Source organism: Dasypus novemcinctus, chromosome 4, assembly GCF_030445035.2.
Source record: "Dasypus novemcinctus isolate mDasNov1 chromosome 4, mDasNov1.1.hap2, whole genome shotgun sequence".
NCBI classification, from domain to species: Eukaryota; Metazoa; Chordata; class Mammalia; order Cingulata; family Dasypodidae; genus Dasypus; species Dasypus novemcinctus.
Window position 1 is genome coordinate 105,497,295 of NC_080676.1, and position 26,372 is coordinate 105,523,666.

Consider the following 26,372-nt stretch of genomic DNA (forward strand, 5'->3'; position numbering starts at 1 on the left):
GGAGCATAAATGTTTATTATTGTTCTCTCTTCTTGCTAGATTACCACTTTTATTAATAGTGTCCTTCTTTCTCTCTTACAGTACTCAAAATAGTCTCTTTTGTCCAATGTTAGTATAGCTACTCCCACACATTTTTGTTAATGTATACATGTAAAATTGTTTTCCAACCATTCACGTTCAGCATCCTTGCATCCTTGTGTCCAAGGTGAGATTTCTGTAGACAGCACATAGATGAGTAGTATATCTTTATCCATTTTGCCCATCTGTCTCTCTTAATTGGCGTGTTTAAGCTATTAGCATTCAATGTTATTACTGTCAAGGGATTGCTGACATTAACTCTATTTTCTTTAGTTTTATGTATGCCATATGTTGTTTTATTTCTCTTTTATCCTTTTAGCTATCTGTACCCTCTTCTCCAAGTCTCCCTCTCTCCTGTTTTTTGTTTTTGTTTTTTTTTTCCCATCCTGCAGAACTTCCTATAGGCTGTTTTGAAGGGCAGTTTTCTTATTGACAAACTCTCTTACATTCTGCTTATCTGTAAATATTCTGAACTGTCCCTCTTTTCTGGGACCCATCTTTGCTGGATAGAGAATTCTTGACTGGAATTTTGTGTGTGTATGTGTGTGTTTTGTTTTGTTTGTTTTTTTGGCTCGTTAGCTATGTCATAGCACTGCCTTCTTGCCTCCATATTTTTAGATGAAAAATCAGCTCTTAAATTATCTATCTTCCTCTCTATGTGATGAAATTCTTTTTTCTTGCTGCTTTCATTATTCTTTCTTTGTCTTGATCGTTAGACTATTTGATAATTATATGTCTTATAATGGGCCTGTTAGGATTTCTATTGCTTGGGGCATGCTGTACATCCTGGACACATAAGTCCATGTCTCTCAATAAAGTTGGAACATTTTCAGCTGTTATTTTCTGCAATACTCCGGCCCCTTTCCCTAATCTTCTACCTCTGTGATGCCTATAATTCATATGTGTGTGCATGTCATATTGTTATTAAAGTCACTAAGTCCCTGCTTTTTTTCTATATTCTTATCTACCTATTTTATTGTCTGCCTGATTTCAGATGTACTGTCTTCTATTTCACTGATCCCTTCTTTTGCCTCTTCAAACTGGAGTTTTGTACTTCCAGGTTATTCTTCATTTCTTGGATTGTGCCATTCATCACTATTGTATGCATTACCTTTATACCTGTATTTTCACAATTTCTTCATTATGTTCTCTCAGTTTCATCTTAATATATTTAATATCTTCCTTCACTTCATTAAGTCGATTCATGATATTTGTTTGGACATCTCTGACTAGTTGTTCAATGATCTGCATCTCCTCTTGTTTTTTATTTTGTTCTTTATAAATTTCTCCTCTTTTTTAATTTGTTATTTACAAGTGTTGGGCAGCATAGGGAGAAATAGGGACACTTATTTATTGCTACCAGCTAAGTAAAATGGTGAAACTGCTGGTGGAAAACTTTGGTAGTTCTTCAAAAATTCATTTCAAAAATTCCAGGAAATACAATATTAATTGCTGGCTGCTGTGTGGAGCAACAGGATCACAGATGGAGAATGGGAAGTTCAGGCTTACAATGTATAGCTTTCCATAAAATTTTTAATTGAAGAAGGTAATAGTAGAACATTATGAGTGTAATTAACAATACTGAAAATATATACCTAAATGTGGTTAAGGGAAACGGACTTTGGCCCAGTGGTTAGGGCGTCCGTCTACCATATGGGAGGTCCGCGGTTCAAACCCCGGGCCTCCTTGGCCCGTGTGGAGCTGGCCATGCGCGGCGCTGATGCGTGCAGGGAGTGCCGTGCCATGCAAGGGTGTCCCCCGCGTGGGGGAGCCCCACGCGCAGGGGGTGCGCCCGTGAGGAAAGCCGCCCAGCGTGAAAAGGAGAGAGCAGCCTGCCCAGGAGTGGCGCTGCCCACACTTCCCGTGCCGCTGGCAACAACAGAGGCGGACAAGGAAACAAGATGCAGCAAATAGACACCAGGAACAGACAACCAGGGGAGGGGGGGAAATTAAATAAATAAATAAATCTTTTAAAAAAATAAATAAATAAATGTGGTTAAAAGGGGAGTTGTATATATGGTAACAGAATAAAATATTCTTTAAAAATCCATGTAACTATACTTCATAGTGAACATTAGGATAAATCATGGACTATATTTAATGGTGTAATACAATAAAAAATGTCAATAGGAACAATTGCTCTACAGAATTGTAAAATATACATTTTAGGATAATATATAAGAATCCTGTTCTGTAATCCCATATCTTTTGTAATAAGTTAAAAGAAAACACAGAAAATAAATTGGTTCCTAGAGAAAGAAAAATAGAGGTAATGGTGTCTTATGTATGAACCCTGCAGGAACTAACATCAACGGTTAGAAGCAGAAGATTCCCAAGCCACAACATTCATTACTATGTAATTTACCTAATTTAAATGTCACTGTTTCCTTCAAGAATATATGTTTTGGAACTAGGACTGTCCTATTTGCAGGCTAGAGAGTCTCTTATATACCTCTCTGTGTGCATGTACATATGGGTGTATGAATGTGCTGGTATAAAAAGGAGGCATCAAACTAATGAGAATGGTAAAAATTTATTAACAATTATTTCTGAACCTGCTAGTGAGCCATAAGAACAAATATTAATTTACACTTCACAATATTCTAAACTGAATTCTAATTGAGCAAAATTGCTGTGAATTGAAACTCAAAGTATGATAAAAGAGGACATAAAAATTACATTTTTAAATCTCTGAAAGTGGGATGTTTATATATTTTACATAAATGGAAGGCCTATATAGTTAACCTATATACCCAAGGCCATTCATTAAAAAAATATTTCTTTCCACATTGAGGAGTGTGCACCACTAAATTGTATGGGAGTTTACTTTGGCTAATTGGATCTGCTCCACTGATTTACCTATTGATTTGTTATATTAAGTTAAACTAAATTATTTAATTTTATCATGGGTTTTAAATTATAATCATATATATATAACATGATCAATATATAATTGTATATTTTACTGCATTGTGTATAAGCCTGGCTATATGTTTTATTGAAGGCTTTTTGAAGAAAAAGTCTAGAATTCTAAAAAAAATTGAAACTATTTTGTGAGGTTCTCAAAGAAGTCTTCCTTGGATGCCTATTAAACTAAGTAAAACTGCAGATTTTATAGGCAGAAATAAGCTCATATAATTTAAATCTTTACCTCATGTCAGTTACTAAATAAATTTGAGGAAGAATAAAATGATAAGTACAACATATCTACTGTCAAAAACCATAGCCATATCCAAAAGAAAGAAAGAGGAACCTTTTCTTACATCTTATACAAAAAAATTACTCTAAATGGAGCAATGGCCTAAATATAAAAGCAACAACCATAAAACTCCTAGAAGAAAATGTAGAAAACATCTTCAAGACTTTGTGATAGGTGGTAGTTTCCTAAACCTTACACCCAAAGCATGAGCAACAAACAGAAAAAAAGATGAATGGGAACTCTTCAAAATTAAACCCTTTTGCACCTGAAAGGACTTTGTCAAAAGGGAGAAAAAGCAGCTGACTCGATGTGAGAAAAAAATTGGCATTTACATATCTGATAATGGCTTAACACCCAGGATATACAAAGAGAGCATACAACTCAAAAATAGAAAGAAAAAATACCTGATTTAAAAATGGGCAAAAAACTTAAAAAGACAAATGTTCAAAGAAGAAACACAGTACTATTGTAAGGGTATGACATTTGTTGAAAAGGATTGTAATACCGTGTATATTAATAGAAGGAAAGGTAAACACTGAAACATGGGACTGTGTAGGATAGTAAAACCTCATGTTAAACACAAATATGGGCAATAATGCATATATGACTCTTTTTACAAAATATAAATATAAATATACTAGAGAGCATGAAAAAGAAAAGTAGCTATATATGCCAGGGGAAGCACAGAGAGATTGAGAGGTGATGAGTTTTGTTAGTTTTATTATTATTATTATTATTATTATTATTATTATTGGAAGAATGAACTTGCTCTAAGAATGACTGAAATGATAAATGCACAAATAAGTGATTATACAAAATACCATTGATTTTGCACTTTGGATGGATTCATGTTTTATTAATATGTATCAATAAAATTGATTTATAAAGAAATAAAATGCATTCATCAAGAAGATTTAACAATTATAAGTATATGAGCAGTTAAGGACAGAGTCCCAAAATACAGGAAGCAAACGCTGACAGATTTGAAAGGGGAGAATAATTCTTCTACACATATAGTTGTGTACATAAAGATATCATTTACAATAATGAACAGAAATGAAAGGAGACAGTTCTAAAATAATAACTGTTCTACAATAATTTTGGAAACTTCAAAACAACACATTTAAAAATGAAGAGAATATCCACACAGAAGATCAACAAGGAAAAAAGGACTGGAACAATACCATGAAACAATTATTAACAAGCTTAGATAAAATACTCCACAGCATAACAGCAGAACACAAATTCCTCTGAAGTGAACATGGATCATTCTCCAGAACAGATTGAAATTATGTCTTAAAATAAGTCACTTTAAATTTGCAAATGATTATAACCATACAAAACATCTTCTCCAATCACAAAAGAATGAATCTAGAAATAAAAAAAAAAGAACAAAAACTGGAAAACCTACAAATATGTGTTTATTAAACAACACACTCAAGCAACCAGTGGATCAAGGATGAAATTGCAGAGCAAATAACTGCTAGCTTGAAATGAATGAATACATAAACACAACATATCAAAAGCAATGGGATGCAGGTAAACAGTGCTGAGAGGGGAGTTTATAGCACAAAATGTCCAGATTAAAAAAAGAAAAAGAAAGTGGTCAAAGCAAAGACCTAACTGCATACTTGGAGATATTAGGAATTTTAAAAATTGCTTAAAACCAAAGCAAAAAGAAATAAGGAAATAAAAGTAATTAGAGCAGAATTAAATGAAATTGAGAGTAAAAACAGTAGAAAAAATGAACAAAACTAAAAGCTGGTTTTTTGAGAAGATTAACAAAAATACTAAACCTTATCATAAGAAAGGAAAAAAGAGAGAAGATCCAAATAAACAAAATTTAAAAATGAGAGATGGATATCACCACTGATCTCACAAAAATAAATTGCATCATAAAATGATACTTTAAAAAATTATATACCAACAAGTAGGATAATTTAGGCTAAATGGATAAATTTCTAGAAACATACAAGGAGCTTACATTGATGAAAAAATAAATTGAAGAACTCAACAGAAAAATCACAGGTAATGAGATTAAATTAGTCACCAAAACCCTCACAATCAGAGGAGTGGATGTGGCTTAACTGATAGAGCATTGGCCTACAATATGGGATGTCCAGGGTTTAAACCCAGGGCTTCCTGACCCAAGTGGTGATCTGGCCCATGCACTATGCTGATGAGTGCAAGGAGTTTCGTGCCACACAAGGGTGTCCCCTGCATAGGGTAGACCCTTGCACAAGGAGTATGCCCTGCAAGGAGAGCCACTCCACATGAAAAAAGCACAGCCTGCCCAGGAATGACATCACACACATGGAGAGCTGATGCAGCAAGACGATGCAACAAAAAGAGACAGAGATGCTTGGTGCCACTGAGAAGAATGTAAGTGGACACAGAAGAACACAACAAATGGACACAGGGAGCAAACAATTGGGGGGAGTGGAGAGAAAAAATAAAAAATAAATCTTAACAAAACAAAACAAAACCAGAAAACTTCTCAATCAGTAAAAGCCCAGCACCTTCACAATTAAGTTCTACCAATCAGGCTGGAAAGAACAAATACAAATCCTACTTAAACTATTCCCAAAAACTGAAGCGGAAAGAAAATTACCTGACTATTTCTTTGATGCAAATATCACACTAATACCAAAGCCACATAAAGATGCCACAAAGAAAGAAAACTACAAGCCAATTTCTCTAATGAACTTAGAAGTTCTTAACAAAATATTTCCTTATCGTATTCAACAAGAGGTGAAATGAATTATACACTGCCACAAGAGGGTGTTATTTCAGGTAGGCAAGGATGGTTCAACCTAAAAAAAATCAAAATAATGTAATACACCAAATTAACAGCTCAAACAAAAATCTCATTATCATCGCTATTGACTCAGAAAAAGCATTTGACAAGGCACAGCATACATTCCTGATAAAAATGCTTTAAAGAGAGGAACAGAAGTATCCTCAATATGATAATGGATATACACAAAAACCGCACAACTAACATCACACCCAATATAAAATGCTAAAGTCTTCTTTGTAAGGCATGGAACCAGAGAAATATATGAACTGATACCACTCTTATTTAATATTTTTTAGAAATACTAGTTTGGGCACTTAGGCAAGACAAAGAAATAAAAGGTATCCAAATTAGAGAGAAAGAAATAACACTTTACTTGCAGATGACAGGATCCTATATGTAGAAAGCCTCAAGAAGTCTAAAGCAAAGATTCTAGAGCTGATAAATGAGTTCAGGAAAGTGGTAGGATATAAGATCAATGTGCAAAAATCAATAGCATTTCTGTACACTAATAATGATAATCTGAGTCAGTATTAAAGAAAAAAATTCCATTTACGAAAGCAACTAAAAGAATCAAATATCTAGGAATAAATCTTAAAATGGATTTACAGGAATTATACACAGAAAAGAACAAAATATTGCTAATAGAAATCCAATTTTTACTTAAAAAAATTTTTTTGCACTTTGTGAGGAAGTTTTGGATTACATAAGGATTACAAATGTGGCAGGGGATGATTACTGGTTCTGGGTATCAGTGACAGGGGGATGTATAGGAATGGATGCACCTGGGACAATTCTCTTTGGAATATGAATGTGTTCATGTGGTCATGGGATATGGTCTTGGTGGGAATATTGAATTCCCTTTCTGGGGAGTCTTGTTACATTCTCTTATAGCATGGCAAAATCTCTAGTGTATATGGATTGTGCCTAGCCAAAGAGGACAGACCAAAAAGCAAAGGCTTTGATATTGATAATTGTACTTTAAAACCTTGTTCTATTGAAATGGAAACTTAGCCTAGTTGTATATATTGCCTAAGTTACCTCCTGAAAGACTCATTGTTGCTCAAATGTGACCTCTCTCTAAGCCAAACTTAGCATATAATTTAACTACCTTTCCCCTGGCATGGGGCATACTTCCCATGGATGAGTCTGCCAGGCAATGAAAGATTATTAACTAGCACCAACTAGTGATACATTTGGAAAAAGCTCTAGACAAAAGGGGGAAATATTAAATCCAAATGAGGTTTTATGGTTGAGAGATTTCAAAGTAAGTCAGGACATTAGCCTAGAGGGTCCATTCATACATGTCTCAGGATGACCACACTGAGTGCTTCAGTAAACATTATCTCAATCATGGAAGCTCACTAGTGGTTGAGAGAAATTTAACACTATAGGCAGGACAGACAACTCACGGAATTTTGTACCCCTTCTGTAGGCATTACCTTGGAAAATATGATAACCTATCTGTATTAGTCAGCCAAAGGAGTACCGATGCAAATTACCAGATTTTTTTTTGGTTTTTATAAAGGGTATTTATTTTGGGTAGAAGCTTACAGTTACCAGGCCATAAAGCATAAGTTACTTCCCTCACCAAAGTCTTTTGCTGTGTCTTGGAGCAAGATGACTGCCAACATCTGCCAAGATTCAGGCTTCCTGGGTTCCTCTCTTCCCAAGGTTCATTTCTTTCCTGTCCCAGCTATTCTGTTTTCTCCACAAGGTCAGCAGTAGACTCTTAGGCAAATAGCCTATTTATCTTCCTGGAGCCTTCTCTCTTTTCTCAGGACCAAATTCCTCTGCATGCTTGCTTCCCGGGACTCCAGCTCAAAACACCATCATCAAAACTCCAGCACCAAAATTCCAATACTGTCCTTTGCCATGTCTTTTATCTGTGAGTTCCATCCACCAAGGAACAGAGACTCAACACCCTACAGACATGGCCCAATTAAAGCCCAATCTAATCATTCCCAGGTACAGACAAGTTTACAAACATAATCCAATATTATTTTTGGAATTCATGAGCCATATCAAACTGCTACACTATCCCACCTATTTACTGACTTATACTCATTTAAAATATTCCTTTAGATGGTTCTTCTGTCACTTTATTTGGACCTATAATATGCACTAAACCTGTTAAATATATGTCCTAGAGACATAAATTTTGGGCTGTTCCTATACTGATTATCTCTGAAGTCAGCAGAGTTCTGTCCAACAGCTACATTTTGGATATTCAGACTCACCCAGGGCAAGTAACAAAAGGATAATGATGGACAACACCCTTCCCATCAAACAAAGTATCTTCAACTGCAAACAATGTAGTTTCATCCATCTACCCATGGAATCTAAGCTGCCTCTCAATCAGAAACAGAATGGGCACCACCATCCCACAATCCTCAAATTGAGGAATTAACAAACATGAGATGGGAGTGCAGCAATGGTATTAAGTGACTTACTATTATTCTAGTAATCAAAGACCTTGTAACACTGAATAAAGATGATGGTAACCAGAGATTCTGAGGGGAAGGAAATGGAAGAATAGTAGTAACATGGGACATTTTTGGGATATTGAAATTATTCTTCTTGATATTGTAATAACTGATACAAACCATTATACATTTTGTTAAAACCTTTAAAATTGTATGGTGCAAATTGTAAATGATAATGTAAGCTATATATCATGTTTGGTAGCAAAGCTTCTATATTTGTTCATCAGCTATAACAATTATACCCCACTAATGGAAGATGTTGTTAATGGAGGAAAGTGTGGGTTGGGGATGAAGTGGGGTATATGGGAATCCCCTATATTTTTTATAGAACATTTATTAAATCTAAGGCTTCTTTTAAAATAAAGAAAAGAGGAGGGAAGCCAAGATGGCAGCAGCGTAAGGAGCTCCTGGAGTGAGCTCATAATACAGGGCAGTTGGTGGTCACCCAGAGCTACCTAAAGTACTTGTTTGGAGAACCCAAGAGACCAGAGGAGTATCCTGCAATATCTTTGAGAGTGTGGAAGGAAGAGATGCCCAGCTGCAGAAAGGATTCATGAGTAGAGCCCTCCATGCCACTCTGGTTAGTGCCCATGGCACAAGTCATCTTGGGAGCTTTTCCATGGTTGGATTTGGAAGCTCCATTTCCCAAAAAAATGGGGAAGGAAGACACAGTGTGGTACCAATTCCAGCTACTGATTAGTGAATTCTGTGAGCTAAAGTATAATCATAGGAACAACTAAATTTTGAGCCTGTCCAGGTCAGAGGGAAGCTAGTGGCCACCATTTTGACTCTGCACTTGGCATGAGGGGAAGTAGGGCAGACTGAAAATCACAGTGCTTGAAAGGACTGGTTTTTTTCCACACAGGTTGGATTGCAAGTCTAACCCAAACTCCAGTCCCAACCCAAGCAGGTAGGAAGCTGGGGGTATGTGCCCCATCTCTCTGGGAAGCTGCAAGCAAGTCCACAGAGGCCAGTGACCATTCTAATCTAGCAATGCATGCTGCCTCAGGATTTATTCCATGGCTGGAGTTAGAAGCTCCATTTCTCATAAACAGTGAAGGAAGAGACAAGTGTTCATTGACCTCAGCTACTGATTAGTAGACTGGGCTAGCTAAAGTATAATCTTAGAGACAGCAAGGGCTTGAGCCTGTCCAAGAAGGAAAGAGTCAGGTAGCCACCATTTTGATTCCAATCCCAGCATGAAAATCCAGTGAAGTTAGAAAATGGTTTCTTTCCACCAAGATCTGACTGCAGCCCTAGTGTAGGCTCCATTCTCACCTCAAGCAGAGAGGTAGCAGGCAGGACATGCACCAGGCTCTCCAGGCAACTGCAAGTGCTCTCCACTGGCACAGGCTTAATAGTCAGACACCTGAGGCTGCTTCCTTGCACCCCTAAGAAAATAGGAGAGGAGCTGTGTATCCTTGGCCTCTATAGGCAATGACAAGAGTTTGTAGCCCCCACAAACATGTTTGTTGAGTGCCTTTGAGCCCATCTCCACCTCTGTCCCCCCATAGGATAGGAGAGGCCTGGTATTCCCTCAGCCTCTCAGGGCAATGGCAGGGACATTCAGCCGAGAGGGACGGAACTATATGATCATTGGCAGTTCTATTTCCATCCCCAAAAAGGCAGAAGGGACAACACTCCATCAGTCTTTCAAGGTTAACTGCAGGTGTATTTGGCCCACAGAGATTAGATTGTTGGGCACTCAAGAGGGTCCATCCCCAGCCCTGGCAAGGAGAGGCTCTATTGTTATGTAAATTTACCTAGGTAGCTGTGATCATTTTGGACCCACACAGCATAGATTGCTGCCCATAACTATAGCTCCATCCCTGTCCAAGATAGGGAAGGAAGAGGTGTGAAACTTCATTAGTGTCTCTGGGTGAATACAAACAGTTTTGTTGTGCCCAACTTGGATTATTAAGTAAAACTGCAGCTCTGTCCTCTCCCTTGATAGATGAGAAAGGTGGGAGAAGTTTCCTCAATTTCTGCAGTAATGTGGGCAGCTTCAGCTTCCATAGCTTGCAGCGCCAAGTACATTCTTGGCTCCTACAATACAATCAGTAAGGGAGAAAAGAAAATAAATCCCTAAACTAAAGGGTGAAACAGCATGCAGAATAAATAAATCTAGCAAGCCAGATGTGGAAACATCAACAAAAAATTACAATCCATACCAAGAAACAGGAGGACATGACCCAGTTAAAAGAACAAAATTAACCTGTAGGTGGCATAAAGAGGTTGAGACAACTAATCTTAGATGTCCAAACAAATCTCCTTAACAAAGTCAGTGAGATGGCTAAAGAGACTAAGGATATTAAGAAGACATTGGATGAGCACAAAGAAGAATTTTAAAGCATACAGAGAGAAATAGCAAAGCTTATGGGAATGAAAGGTGCAATAAATGAAATTAAAAATACACTGGAGGCATATAATATCAGATATGAAGAAGCAGAAGAAAGGATTGGTGAGCTCAAAGACATGGCCTCTGAAAGCGAACATTCAAAAGAAGAGATGAAGAAAAGAATTGGAAAAAATGAACAAGGTCTCAGGGAACTAAATGACAGCAAGCGACATGCAAACATATGTGTCATAGGTGTCCAAGAAGGAAAAGAGAAGGGAAAAGGGGCAGAAGAAGTATTTGAAGAAATAATGGTGGAAAATTTCCCAACCCTATTGAAGGACATAGATATCTGTGTCCAAGAAGAACAACATACTCCCATCTGAATAAATCCAAATAAACCATCTATGAGACACATATTAATCAAAATGTCAAATGTCAAAGACAAAGAGAATTCTGAGAGCAGCAAGAGAAAAGCAATGCATAACATATAAGGGATACCCAATAAGATTAAGTGCCGATTTCTCATCAGAATCCATGGAGGAGAGAAGGCAGTGGTATGATATATTTAAGACATTGCAGGAGAGAAACAGCCAGCCAAGAATTTTAAACCCAGCAAGGTTATCTTTTAAAAATGAGGATATTCGCAGATAAACAAAAACTGTGAGAGTTTATAACAAAAAGGCCAGTTTTCCAGTAAATAAAAAAGGGAATGTTATAGCCTGAAAAGATACAAACAGGAGAGAGCGGTCTGGAAGACAGTTTAGAAATAATAACTGTATCAGTAACAGTAATTAAAAGTGTCAAGAATAAAATGGCAGATAAAATGCAAAGATCAAAATGAATGAAATAAAGAACTGCCTTTACAATAATAACATTGAATGTTAATGGATTAAACTCCCCAATCAAAAGATACAGACTGGCAGAATGGATAAGAAAATATAAGCCATCCATATGTTGTCTGCAAGATATTTACCTTAGACTCAAGAATACCAACAGATTGAAAGTGAAAGGTTGGAAAAGGTTTTCCATGCATGCAGTAGGAAAAAAAAAAAAAGATGGGATAGCTATACTTATATTAGACAATATAGACTTTAAAAGCAAAACTTCTTTATTAGAGACATAAAAGGACATTACATATTAATAAAAGTGATCATTCACCAGGAGAAAAGTGACAATCATAAGTATATATGCACCTAGCCAGGTTGCCACAAGATACATAAGGCAAACACGGGCAAAACTGATGGGAGAAACAGGCATCTCTACAATAATAGCTGGAGACTTCAATACACCACTCTCAGCATTGGATAGAACATCTGGGCAGAGGATCAATAAAGAAACACAGAGCTTGAATAATATGATAAATGGACTAAACCTAATAGACATATACAGAACTTTGTACCCTAAAACAGCAGTATATACATTCAAGTACTCATGGATCTTTCTCCAGGATGGATCATATTTTGAGTCACAAAGCAGATCTCAATAAATTCAACAAAATCAAAATTGTACAAGGCACTTTCTCTGATCACATGGAATGAAGTTGGAAATCAAGAAGAAGCAAAAAAAAAAAAGTAAAATCCACACATATATGGCAATTAAACAACACATTCTTAATTAATCAGTGGGTCAAAGAAGAAATTTCAAGATAAATCAATAAATATCTCAAGGCAAATGACAATACAAATACAAAATATCAGACCCTATGGGATTCCATGAAGGCAGTTTTAAGAGGAAAATGTATAGCCCTCAATGCTTACATTAAAAAAGAAGAAAGAGCTAAAGCAATGGCTTAACTACACAGCTGGAGGACCTAGAAAAAGAACAGCAAACATCCCAAAGCAAGTATAAGGAAGGAAAGAACAAAAATCAGAGCAGAAATAAATGAAATTGACAACAAAAAACAATAGAGCAAATTAACAAAACCAAAAACTAGTTCTTCACGATTAATAAAATCAACAAACTTTTAGCTAGATGGACTAAGAAAAAAAGAGAGAAGATGCAAATAAATGAAATAAAAAATGAAAAGAGGAACATTACTACTGAACCTACAAAAATAAGAGAGATCATAAGAGGATACTATGAATAATTTTATGCCAAAAACTAGGCATGTAGATGAAATGGAAAAATTCCTAGGAATGTACAAACGAGCTACACTGACCCTAGAAGAAATAGAAGACCTATAAAAACCAATCACAAGTAAAGAGATTGAAACAGTCATCAAACAGCTCCCCAAAATGAAAAGCCCAGAGAACCACATCATTTCACAGGTGAGTTCTTCCAGACATTCAAAGAAGATTTAATACCAATCTTACTCAATCTCTTCCAAAAAATTCAACAGGAAGGAACACTACCAAACTCATTCTATGAAACAAATATCACCCTAATACCAAAGCCAGATAAAGGTATTACAAAAAAAGAAAATTACAGTTTTATTTCTCTAAGAAATACAGATGCAAAAATCCTCAATAAAATACTGGCTAATTGAGTCCAACAACATACTAAAAGAATTATTCATCATGATCAAGTGGGTTTTATACCAAGCAAGGCTGCTTCAACACAAGAAAATCAATTGGCATACTACACCACATTAACAAAGCAAAGAAGAAAAATCAAACAATCATATCAATTGACACAGAAAATGCATTTGACAAAATACAGCATCCTTTCTTGATTAAAATACTACAAAAAATAGGAATTGAAGGAAACTTTCTCAACATGATAAAGGCCATATATGAAATACCCACAGCTAATATTGTACTCAATGGTAAAAGACTGAAACCTTTCCCATTGTGATCAGGGACAAGACAAGAATGCTCATTGTGACCACTGTTGTTCAGTATAGTGCTAGAGGTTCTAGCTAGAGCAACCAGGAAAGAAAAAGTAATAAAAGGAACCCAAATTAGACAGGAAGAATTAAAGATTTCACTATTCACAGTTGATAAGATTGTATATAAAGAAAGTCCTGAAAAATCTACAACAAAGCTGCTAGAGCTAATGATTTCAGTAGAGTGTCAGGATACAAGATGAATACACAAAAATCAGTGGTGGTTTTATACACTAGTAATGCACAATTTGAGGAAGAAGTCAGGAAAAAAATTCCATTTACAATAGCAACTAAAATAATCAAATATTTAGTAATAAACTTAACCAAGGATGCAAAGTGTTTGTATTCAGAAAACTCTAATGCATTGCTAAAAGATATTTTTAAAAAGACCTAAATAATTGGAAGAACATTCCATGTTCATGAATTGGAAGATTAAATGTCATTAAGATGTCAACTCTACCCAAATTGATATACAGATTCAATGCAAGCCCAATAAAAATTCCATCAGCATTTTTTAAGCAAGTGAAAAACACAATTACTGATTTTATCTGGAAGAGTAAGAGGCCCCAAATAGCGAGAAATATCTTAAAGAGGAAAAGTGAGGTTGAAAGACTCTCACTTCCAGACATAAATAATATTACCTAGCTACAGTGGTAAAAGCAGCATGGTATTGGCATAAAGACAGACACATAGACCAATGCAACAAAATTATAGGTTCAGAAACATCCTTATGTCTGTGGCCAAGTGATTTTTGACAAGCCTGTCAAACCCACCCAAATGGGACAGAACAGTTTATTCAACAAATGGTTTTCGGAGAACTGGACATCCATAGCCAAAAGAAAGAAAGAAGACCTCTATCTTAAACCTTATACAAAAATTAACTCAAAATGGATCAAAGACCTAAACATAAAAGGAAGTATAATAAAGCTTCCAGAAGAAAATGTAGGGAAACATCTTCAAGACCTGGTGGTAGGTGGTAGATTCTTAAACCTTACACCAAAAGAACAAACAATGGAAGAAAACACGGATAAATGGCACCTTCTCAAACTTAAACACTTCTGTGATTCAAAGGAGTTCACCAAGAAGGTAAAATGGCAGCCCACTCAATGGGAGAAAATATTTGGAAACCACTTATCTGATAAAGGTTTGATTTCAATTCTATATAGAAATCCTACAACTCAACAATAAAAGAGCAAACAATCCAATTAAAATATGGACAAAAGATTTAAATAGACATTTCTCCAAAGAGGAAATACAAATGACCAAGAAGCACATGAAAAAAATGTTCCATATCACTAGCTATTAGGGAAATGCAAATTAAAGCAACAATTAGATATCATCTAACACCACATAGAATGGCCATAATTTAAAAAAAAATAAAAACAGAAAACAATAAGTGCTGGAGAGGATGTGGAGAAATTAGGACCTTTCTTTACTCTTGGTGGGAGTGTAAAATGGTGCAGTCTCTGTGCAAGACAGTTTGGCGGTTCCTCAGGAAGCTGAATATGGAACTGCCATATGATCCAACAATTCCTCTACTAGGAATGTATCCAAAAGAACTGAAAAGTAAGACACGAACAGACATCTGAACACCAATGTTAGTAGAGGCACTATTCACAATTGCCAAAAGATGGAACCAACCCAAGTGTCCATCCACCAATGAATGGATAAACAAAATGTGGTGTATACATACAATGCAGTACTGTGCTGCAATAAGAAGAAATGAAATTGGGACACATGTGATAACAAGGATGAATCTTGAAGACGTTATACTTACCAAAGTAAGCCAGACACAAAAGGACAAATATTGCATGATCTCATTAATATGAACTAAATGTAAAGAATAAGCACATTGAATGAAAACCTAGAGTATAGGTTATTAGGAGATAAAAGGAGGGTTGAGAAGAACTACTGATGCTTAATGTATGTAGAAGTTTTGATTAACTTGGCTGTAAAGATGTGGAAATGAATAGAGTTGATGGTAACCATTATAGTCAGTAGCAGCTGGTTTATAAATGGATTGTGGCTGAAAAAGGTAGTCTGGGGAAGCAAATGTCAATAGAAAGAAAGATAAAGAATAATATAGGGACTGAATAACATAGTGAATCCAGAGGTGGATGAGGATTGTGGTTAAGGGTACCAATGCAAGAGAGTCCTTCTGTGAGCTAGAGCAGATGTAGATCACTATTGCAGGGTGATGGGAACATGGAGAAGCATGGTAAATCTCTAATTAGTGTGACCTATAGACTGTGGTTAACATCAGTATTATAATATTCTTGCACCAATGCCAAAGCTGTACTTTGTTGATAATGGAGGTGTAAGGAAAAAGTGTGCCAAATGTACACTATAAATCATGGTTGTTGATAATGGTCTGATGATGTTGTCTCATAATCTGTAACAAATATTCCAACATGGTGTGGTATGTTAGTGAAGGGTGTTGCATGGGAAATCTACACATCTGTATGATTAGTTTGCAAGTTCATAATCTCTGCAACAAAAATATATATATTATTTAAAATAATGTGGGTTGGGGAAAAATACACCAAATGTAAGATAAGGACTATAGTTGGTAGTAATGTTTTGATGATGCTTTTGCATAATTTGTAAAAAAATGTTTCACAACAATGCAAAGTGTTGATGGAAGGATAATGTATGAGACCCCTGTATGATGTTATGTATTTTTATATTGTAAGTTTACAATCTTTACTAAACACTTATTGTTTATGCATGTTCATGTATGAATGATGTACTTCAATAAAAAATGTGAAAAAAAAGAAAGAAAATGCCAGTAATAAACCTAAAAAGAAAGAAAAAGTAACAATTGGGAAAATTATTGTTGCACAAATTGCTGTATAGTGTGTCACTGGAACACAGGCTCAGGCACAATACAGACTTTCTGAAAATGATTGTCTTATTTACTTACAGAGTACAGAGGCTCTAAAGGAGCAGGGGAAGAGATCCTATTATGGCATTTCCCCAAAGGAGGCTAATTGATTGAGTCAAAGTCAGCAAATCCTAAGACCCTGCTTTGAGTGAGAGATGAGGGGTAATTTGAATGCCTGAGTGATTTGTTTTTTAAACAATGATCAACAAGCTTTCAACATGCAGCACATGTGCCCTGAACACACAGCTGGAGCTGGTTAAGAGTTAATGTCTCCTGACTGGTTGTGGACCTTTGAAAAATGGGAACAGGAAATGCCTGTACACATATAGGCAGATATGGCAACATGTCAAACACATGCACTTGCCAAGCAAGAGGTCAAATGGATGGAATTAGGTGAGGGCAAGTTGGAGGCCACTGAGTGTGTTCATATTGTTCCCAGTAAACTTTGAAACCAAAAGTTGCTTCTTGAAAAAGATGAATAAATTTGACAACTCAATAGATAGACTAATAAAGAAAAGAGAAAAGATACAAATAATTAATTAAAATAAAAAATGAAAGTGGGGATATAACTATTGCTTATTCAGAAATTAGAAGGATTAAAAAAGAGTACTATGAACAATTGTTTGCCAACAAATCAAATATTCTAGTTGAAATGGATAAATTTCTAGAAACATAATTATCTACACTGATTCAAGAAGGTATATAAGATCTCAAAATACAAGTTAGAGATTGAGTGAGTAATCAAGAAACCTCTCAAAAAGGATTCCATTACAAGATGGCTTTCTTTATTCCAACAAACTCACATAGAAGATTTACCACAAATTGTTCCCAAACTAGACTAAAAATTGAAGAGGAGGTAATCTTCCTATCCAGTTCTATGAGGCCTTGATTCCAAAGCACGTTAAAAGAGCATACACAAGTAGTACAGTCCAATGCCTTTTTAAATATATATCCAAAAATCCTTAGCAAAATAGTCTCAAATCAAATTCAACAGCATATTAAAAGAACTTTAAACATGATAATTGAGTGATATTTATCCAAGTGTGAATGACTGATTCAACAGAAGAAAGTCAACATAATAAATCATATTAATAGAATGAACTGAAAAAAAGCACATGATCATCTTGATTGAAACAGAAAAAGCATTTGGCAAAATTTAATTCATTCCCTGATAAAAACATTCAGAAATCAGGGAGGAGAAGGGATATTCCTCAGCATTATGAAAGCCATTTATTTGTGCGCATTTTTCTTTTCATGTCCCTGCTTTGAATTCTTCTGTCTATATATTTTTGTAATATTTATGTAACCTAAACCTTTTTTAAAAATAAAAATAAAGTAACTTTAAAAAATAAAAGTAAAGTATTTATAACAAGAAAATGGAAGCTTTTTGTAATTCAAAAATATATACGTTCTATATGCTGTATAATGCTGTGTCTAATCCTAGATGTATGCTTTTCCCAGAGAAAACAAATAAATATTTTATATTAAATATAAAAAATTAATGAAGAGCATCAGAAATGGACACTATCTGGACAAATATGAAAGACTATTTTTTTCTCTTAACTTTACATCAATTTTTAAAGCAAAAATTCTTGCATTATCTTGTGAGATTTTCAATTTATGATTATGTAGCATATAATAAAACTATAACCTAAGAAACCTTTTATTTAAATGAAAACATAACATAAATTGAATGATGAAAGACTGAAAGCATTCCACTTAAATTACAAATAAGACAAAAATGTCTGCATCCACAAAGACTATTCTAATGGAAGTTTCACCCAGAACAATTAGGCATATAAGAGAAATAAAAAAGAATACAATTGAAAATAAAGACATAAAATTATCTCTACTTACAGATTATATTATCCTTTTACAGAACATCCCAAAAAGTCCTCAAGGAAACTATTAGTGGTCTGTAACCAATTTAACTAAGTTGCCAGTTACAAACTAAATACACAATTAAAAATTTAATACATGATCAAAACAGATCCATCAACGAAGAAGATATATTGGTAGCAAAAGACTATATTGTCAAATATATGATCAGTTAAGTAAAATCAATAAGAAAAGCAATCCTCATAAGAAGATGGAATGCTAATTAAACAAACTTAATCACCCAAAATTCTGCCTTTGTGGAAATTAAGACCCAAGTTCAAAAAATTTCAGATTGTCCTAGAGTTGTGTAAGTTTGGGGAGTATTAGTTAACTTGTTTCAAAGATGACTTATCTTAAGTATGTCTTGGTGAATTCAACATGAACAGATAAGTTTAGCATTGTACCTAAAAGGTTGGGTTGTCTGCAGACCATTGCCAATTCATTTACCATATTAAAAGGAGTTCAATATTATTTGTCAATATGGAATTGCAAATTAAATCTACAATGAAATTCATGCCAGGGTGGAAAATGGCTAATACCAATTGCCAGTGAATAAGTGAAGCAACAGAAACACTCATCCATTGCCTTGCTTTGTTGGCTGGAAGGGTTTAGAAGCAATGACACCACAATGGAAATGAGCACATCTATCTCATAGTTCTTGATTTCCAATACCATTCTCCAGGAAAAGGAACTAAACCCTTGGAAAAATCGCTGATACTAGGACTTTCTCAGGGAATATACAAGTTAACCTTGGAGCATCTTATAGTGCCAGAAATTAAGCAAATAAATGAAATAAAAAACCAAGCACAAATAATGTGTATATGACAAAAAGCTACAATAGAAAAAAATAAATAGTTCCCAGTAGCAAAAACTGAAATAATATGTTGAACCTATTTATAATTTGTAGGACTTTAAGTTAAAGCTTAAAGTAAATATCCATGAATCCATACCGATATAAGTAATTGAATACATAAAAAGGATATGAAACAAATGTTCCCTGAAGAAAATTCTAGATAATTTATAAGATACTCTGCCCCCAATTTTAAATCATTAGGCAACCTCAGCTAAACACATGTTATAGGATATTGTACAAGATAGCTGACTTTTATTTTTGAATAATTAATATTATGAATGATGAAAAAGCAAGATAATTCTTCTAGATAAAAGGATATAAGCAGTCATCGTATCTGAAAGTAAATACTGACCTTGAACTGAATCACTGATGAAAATAAATACATATGAATTACAAAAAAAAAAAAAAAAAGAACTGTGTACCATGTGGTATTGAAATGGTGGTAAAGGTTTGAGTATGGTAATAGTATTATGATCATGTAGGGAATGTCATTGTTTTTTTGAGATATATGCTAGAGTATAATGGACATAATAGAGTATAATAGATCAGCAATTAATGGTAGATAAGATGTATTATATATGAACACATACACACATAGAGAAAGGGAAATTAACTTCCTTAATTCTTGATTAGAGTCCTTTTTTGAGTCCTTTGTGGACCCCAGAAAATCCTGTTCTTAAAGTGAACCCATTCCTGTTCCTGAAATCCACTGTAGATCAAATTTTCAATAGGTTCAGTAAAGGGAACTTCTGTTTCATCAGATCACTTCATGAAAGGGACTTTTCTTAGACAGGGGAATCTGGGTGGGTGTTAATCCTCTCATTGGAGTTTTTTTATAAAAGGTGGAATAGAAACAGGCAGGCACAGGGGGAAAATGGTAGAGATAGAAAGAAACTAGGAGAGATGAGGAGACACTGCCATTATGTCCTGCCATCCCCTAATTGCCTGCAGGCAATCTTAGGGAAAAAGTGAGTCTGGGGGAGAAGGCAGAGACCTGTAGAACCACCACTGTGCTTTGCCATGTGCCGGGTATCCAGGATTGCCATCGGCAGCCTACCCTCAGTGAGACAGCATCTCTGATGCTGCCTTGAGTTGGACATTTTCACAGCCTCAGAACTGTAAGCTTTTAACCTAATAAATTTCCATTGTAAAAGCCAACACATTAATGGTATATTGCTCCCAGCAGCTTTAGCAAATGAAAACAGTTAGCAATATATATGAGCATTAAATATACACAACTTTAACTGTTTTGTAGGTTTACCATTTTACAAAAAAAAAAAATTAGTGAAATCTGTCAGTCATCCACATCTCTCTTGAGTCTCTACCCCATTTCCCTGTGTACTGCACCCCTTATTTTCCATGAAAGAGTTTTCCTATAATGCTGCATTTACATTTTCACGCTCTATGTAGAATTGCTTAGTTGTTAAGAACATATATTCTCTGCTGGATATCTTGAGTTGATTCCTTTGCCCCACTTTACTATTTCTGTGCAAACCTAAAACAACTTCTACCCTCAGTTTCTTTTAGAAGTGGAGTTATTGGGTAAAAAATTTATGTTAACGAAAGTAAAATTCTCATTATGTATGTGAAATATCAAATGCAAACAACTGAAGAGTTACTTGTGAAAAACAAGTTTGTTGAGGTTTAATTTAAGATACAATAAAAAGAACAAAGATTCAAGATGAATTAAGAGCTGTGAATGTATCAATAATATTCATTCAATTGCAAATAAAATATCTTTAAAAACAATTTAAAGAGTAAGGAAATCTACTGGATTAGAAAACCAGAAGAGCTATTTTATTCCAGTGAGACTAGAGGATTTTCTCAGTGATTCCCTCAGCAATACCCACCATTTGGTGTTTACTTCATCCCACCCTGGTTTCACCCTTGACAGCAAAGTATGTGAAGGTGGACACCATATTTCACAATGAAACACAATGCACTCAACAGAATTACTACCCAATTTGTGGATTTTTTTTCAAAATAAAGGAAACACATTTATCAGAAACTTATAGAAAATCACCATTTCTGTCTTATTGGCCACAAACAAAGAGCATATTTATCAAATCAGTAGCACCTGGTAATACAAAGCCTAAGAATATGGATGCAGAAAATAATGAACAAAACCATGGTGATTAGAAAAGGAAAATGAAATAAATGGATGCAAGACTTTACAACTAACAATGTTCACAAATTAGATGGAGGAATGAAGAGGTATATCCATCTAATTCAGAGCTTCCCAAATCCCAAATTTTGTGGTCTCTGAAGTCCTTTATACACTTAAAAATTCGTTAGGATCAAAAAGAAGATCCATGCGCAGGGATTTGGTCTATCAGCAGTTCCTATGTTAGAAATAATTTGGAAATTAAAAATATTGATTTATTAGTAAATTTTTAAAAGTATTACATTCTAAATTTTATAAATAATAAAATGTTATATAATTTACTGAAAAATGCATGGAAATTAATTTTGTCTGCATTTGTCATTTTTCTTAATTACACTTTATATTAAAAAGGTACAAAAAAGCATAATGAAAGAACATTCAAATGGTTAAATGGAAGTTTTAGGAAAGAACATGAAAAGAATCCTTTCTTTTTAGATTAATAGTCATGATATTCTTACCATACATTTAAGATTGCTACTGAATAATATTTTATTTTCAATAATTTGTATATTGATTCTTGCAAGTACTTGAAGTTATTTAAAACACTTCAATATTAGAAAACAAGGAAATTATTGAGAAAAGAAGAACCACCATTATATACAAAATTTCAGTAACATTTCTATGTAAAGTCTATATATAAAGGAAAAGAAAATCATAAAGCTCAATGAAGTGTAGGCAAAGGACATGGGCAGGTAATTTTCAAGAAAAATTGAATTGTCAATAAATGTATAAAAATGTTTAAATTGACTATTAGCAAAGATATAATCACATTCAAATATTTTGCATCATGTACTTAGGTAATTTTTTCTAGAAAGATCAAGTTTTCAGCACTGTATTAAATCTATTGGTAATATGTGAAATATGACATCATGTACACACAAAGAATAAAATAGACCCTCATGTTATTATCTAAAATTTCAATTGTATTTCATCTTCATTAAAATGTGCTTATATCTATGCATCCTCTCCTCTCATAGCATATTCTCCATTTTAAAGTCTCTTCATCCATTGTATGAATTATTGCATTATGTCTCATTACTTCTGGACTCCTAATCTAATGGTTTATCATTTTCTGAAAGATACGATCATATTACTGTTCTCTCAGTAAGGCTTCAGTGTATGAATCTTCTAAGATAAATTCAGATTACTTGGGGTGGAATTAAAAATCTCATTAACCTGATCCACTTACATCTTTAATATCCTCATGCACCAACAGGTTTCAATCACAGGGCTATCACCTTTTAACGCACTCAACCCATCTTTCACCCGCCTCATTCCCCACCATCAGCATCAAACTCTTTTTCATTAACATTGACTTTGTCATACTATTATTCTTTTTTTGGCCCAAATATCAGAAATATTCCCCCTTATTTCATGCACATTTACTTCTAATGCTACTTTAACTAAATACCCCAAACTAGACTGACCACAATTTTCTAAACCCCAAGAATGGTATATATACCCAAAATAATTTAGAATTGCTTGTATGTAATCTATATTGCATTTTGTTCATATATGTTTGTTCAATACTTTTATTATAATTTAAACTACTTTGACCTTAACTCTGATAAGCTATTGTGAATGGAGTTATAAAATGCTAGGAGGAAAAGGCTATGTTTTATCCAAATCCCAGCTTTATTCATGGTTGAGCTACAAGAAGTTTGGTAATTAGTAAATATTTTGTTGTGTGAGTTTTACTCTGGAACACATGAAATATAATGTCTAACTCTATAGTAGGCAAAATCTGTGAAAGTACCAGTTTAGAGTCTATCACACTGTAGCTTTTCACTAAGTTAATTTGTCTTTCATTTTGCCCTTTTAACTGATCAATAAATATTTTTGCTTAGATATTTATACAGTATCTTCCCATTTCTTCTCCATCTTTATAACAATAATTTACATAGGAAATTGTGTTAGTGTATTCTTAAAAGCCAACAAGATGTAATTACATTGGGGAAAAAACAAATTTATTTGATATAATCAGGTATTATATTGCTATGTGTCTTAGAAAACTAGTAAAATTACAGGAAATTATTCAGTTCCATAGGGATTTCTGTAAAAGTAGCATCATTTTCAGAGTAGTACATCTTTGTTTAAAGCTATTCTATATCAGAGAGCTTTAAAGGCTAAATAACTTCAAGACAAAAGATGAACTTGTTCTTAATTTGAGTTTATATAAATGCATGAATCCATGTTCAATCATAATCTCCAGAACTAAAAAAAAAGAATGAGAATCAAATTAAATAACATAGTGAAAACCTAATAGACGGTGATCCTTAAGAAGGGATTAATATTTGAGAATACAGAATGCCCCTGAATTTTTAAGATTAAGGATTCCATGTAATTTCCAACAATGTTAAATTCATATATGATCTTTTATTATTTGTATTTGTTGAATTTGTTGAACATTGTAACTAATTATACTCTGCACAGTTTGTAACCTCAAAGAAAATCATTTTTCATACCTGTTACACTCTATTGTCTTGGATTTTGAAATATTTCAGTAGAAGTCTTCATCTGTTAACTTATTTATCCATTATACTTTATATAACTTACCCATCATATTTTACTGATATAATATGTACATACAAAATGGTCTTTTACATATTATCAAGATACCTTGAGTTAGAAAAAAGTTGATGTCATATTAAGGGCCTTTTGCCTCAGTGGCTGGTATTCAATTTAAACTGTTCTGAGATTTAGTCTTCATAATTCTTTTCACAGAATTTATCACTTCCTTATTTCTCAGACTATAAATAAAAGGGTTTAACAAAGGAATTACTACTGTATAAAAAACTGCAACAGGTATATCTTCATCTTCTTCTTTAACTGAACTTGGTTGACCATACCCATAAATAAGGGAACCATAGAATATTGAGACCGAAAGAAAGTGGGACACACAAGTTGATAAGGTTTTGCCTCTTCCCTCATTAGATTTCATATTGAAAACTGTAAAAAGTATGTAAAGATAAGAGATAAGGACTGTGATAATAGTAAAGATTTGAATTGAACCTGCCAAGATGGGTACCATCAGTTCATTGATATAGGGATCAACGCAAGAAAGTCTGTACAGTGGAAACACATCACAGTAAAAGTGATTGATTTTATGAGATGCACAGAATGTTAATCTAAAAAGTAATCCCACCTGAATCAGGGAATGCAGGTTTCCAGCTACATATGCCCCTATGGTCATCTGAATGCAGAGTTTCTTGGACATCCTGATGTGGTACTGCAGTGGGCTGCATATTGCCACATAACGGTCATAGGCCATTGCAGCCAAAAGAAAACAGTCTGCAGTTTCAGCAAGACAGAGAAAATAAAATTGTGCCATGCATTCATAGAGAGAAATCATTCTGTCTTCTGAAAAGAAGTTCTCTAACATCTTGGGGGTAATAGCACAGGAACAGCAGGAATCCATCAGGGCCAGGTTGCCCAGAAAGAAGTACATTGGTGTGTGAAGACGTTGTTCCATATAGATCAATGCCACCAGACCAAGATTCCCCAGCATCGTGGTCAGATAGATGACAAAAAATACTACAAAGAGAAGGTACCTCAGCTCTTGCTGATCTGTAAATCCTGTGAGGATAAATTCAGTTGTAATGGAGTAGTTATCTCTTCTCATCTTCATCTCAGTTGAGATAGGCAGTATGGATAAATAAGGTTCACTTTAGAATGTGTCTTATTTTCTCTTGAAATTTCTCTTCGTAACACAGTCAGTAAAGTTTCCTTAAATGTATTCTGTTGTTTTTGAAGCACAGGCAGGCATAATTTCTATGATAGATTATTTCCTGTAAAGTTCAGCTCTATGATCTCAAGCTATGTGATTAGAATTTGTATGAACATTTTGATCATTACAAAGAGTGCTTATAATAATAAAGGTTTACTGTATGAATTTATGTGAGGTTAGCATAGAAAACTAGTATAAGCAGGTTTCATTCAGCATTTCCAACCAATTTTATGTCAATATTTGAATTATCATTAAAATATTTATAAAGCAATTTTCCTGCATAAAAATTTTTCCCATGAGCAAATATTTTTTATAGAATGTCCCTCTGGAGTGAATGTTTGATAATGGTAGATGACACAATAATACTGACCTTAATGTATGTTTTGAAACTGTACCTTATATCAGAAAAGTAATTGAATTATTATTTCTCATCCTATACTCCATAGTTTCAACTTAGGGGAAAGCTAGAAAGATTAAGAATTTGAAATCTAATAATGAAAAATATATGAATGAATAGAAAGAAAGAAATATTCATGGATGCTATTATGATATGCAATAATAAATAGAATACTTCTCTTACCGAGATTTCACAGATAAGGTTTTTATTATAGCTTATTACTTGCCTTATGATATTATCACTTATAGAAATTCAAAATATAAGCCTTATTCTCTAAACCATTTGGGATTGAAAATGAATAGTTAGGAGATTGCTAATAGGTCAGTGTTAATTATTATGTTCCTTACAGGACAAAATATGTTTTCCATCATATCCTAAAGGGATTTACTTACAATGTCATCATTTTATTTCTGTGGGAATAATTGTTTACAAAAACATATATACCATAGGGCATTGAATAAAAATGATTTGTGAGGCACTGAGGTTAAAGGAAATGACCTTTACTAATTTTTGTTATTATGTTATTGCTGATCCTGAAATATCAGATCTAATTTTTAAAATCCTGCTCACCATTCTGTTTATTATATTGAAAATGTTATAGAAAAGTCTCAGGCTACTTTAACCACTTTCCTGTAGGAAGTTAGATTAATATGACTGATAAAAGTTAATTATGATATGGTAGAAAAAAGATTGACTATCGCCACTGACTTCTTAATTCTGTGAGTGAATCTGTTCCCCAAATCTAAG

The 26,372-nt window shown here is 34.2% G+C and overlaps 1 protein-coding gene across 1 annotated transcript; it reads right to left on the reverse strand.

The window, feature by feature from the left end:
- Nucleotides 1-24,178: 24,178 nt before the first annotated feature.
- Nucleotides 24,179-25,123, reverse strand: LOC101443709 (olfactory receptor 5K3-like). Its single transcript, XM_004465945.3, has one exon. The coding sequence runs from the start codon at nucleotides 25,121-25,123 to the stop codon at nucleotides 24,179-24,181; it is 945 nt and encodes a 314-aa protein (XP_004466002.3).
- Between the last annotated feature and the right edge of the window lie 1,249 nt (nucleotides 25,124-26,372).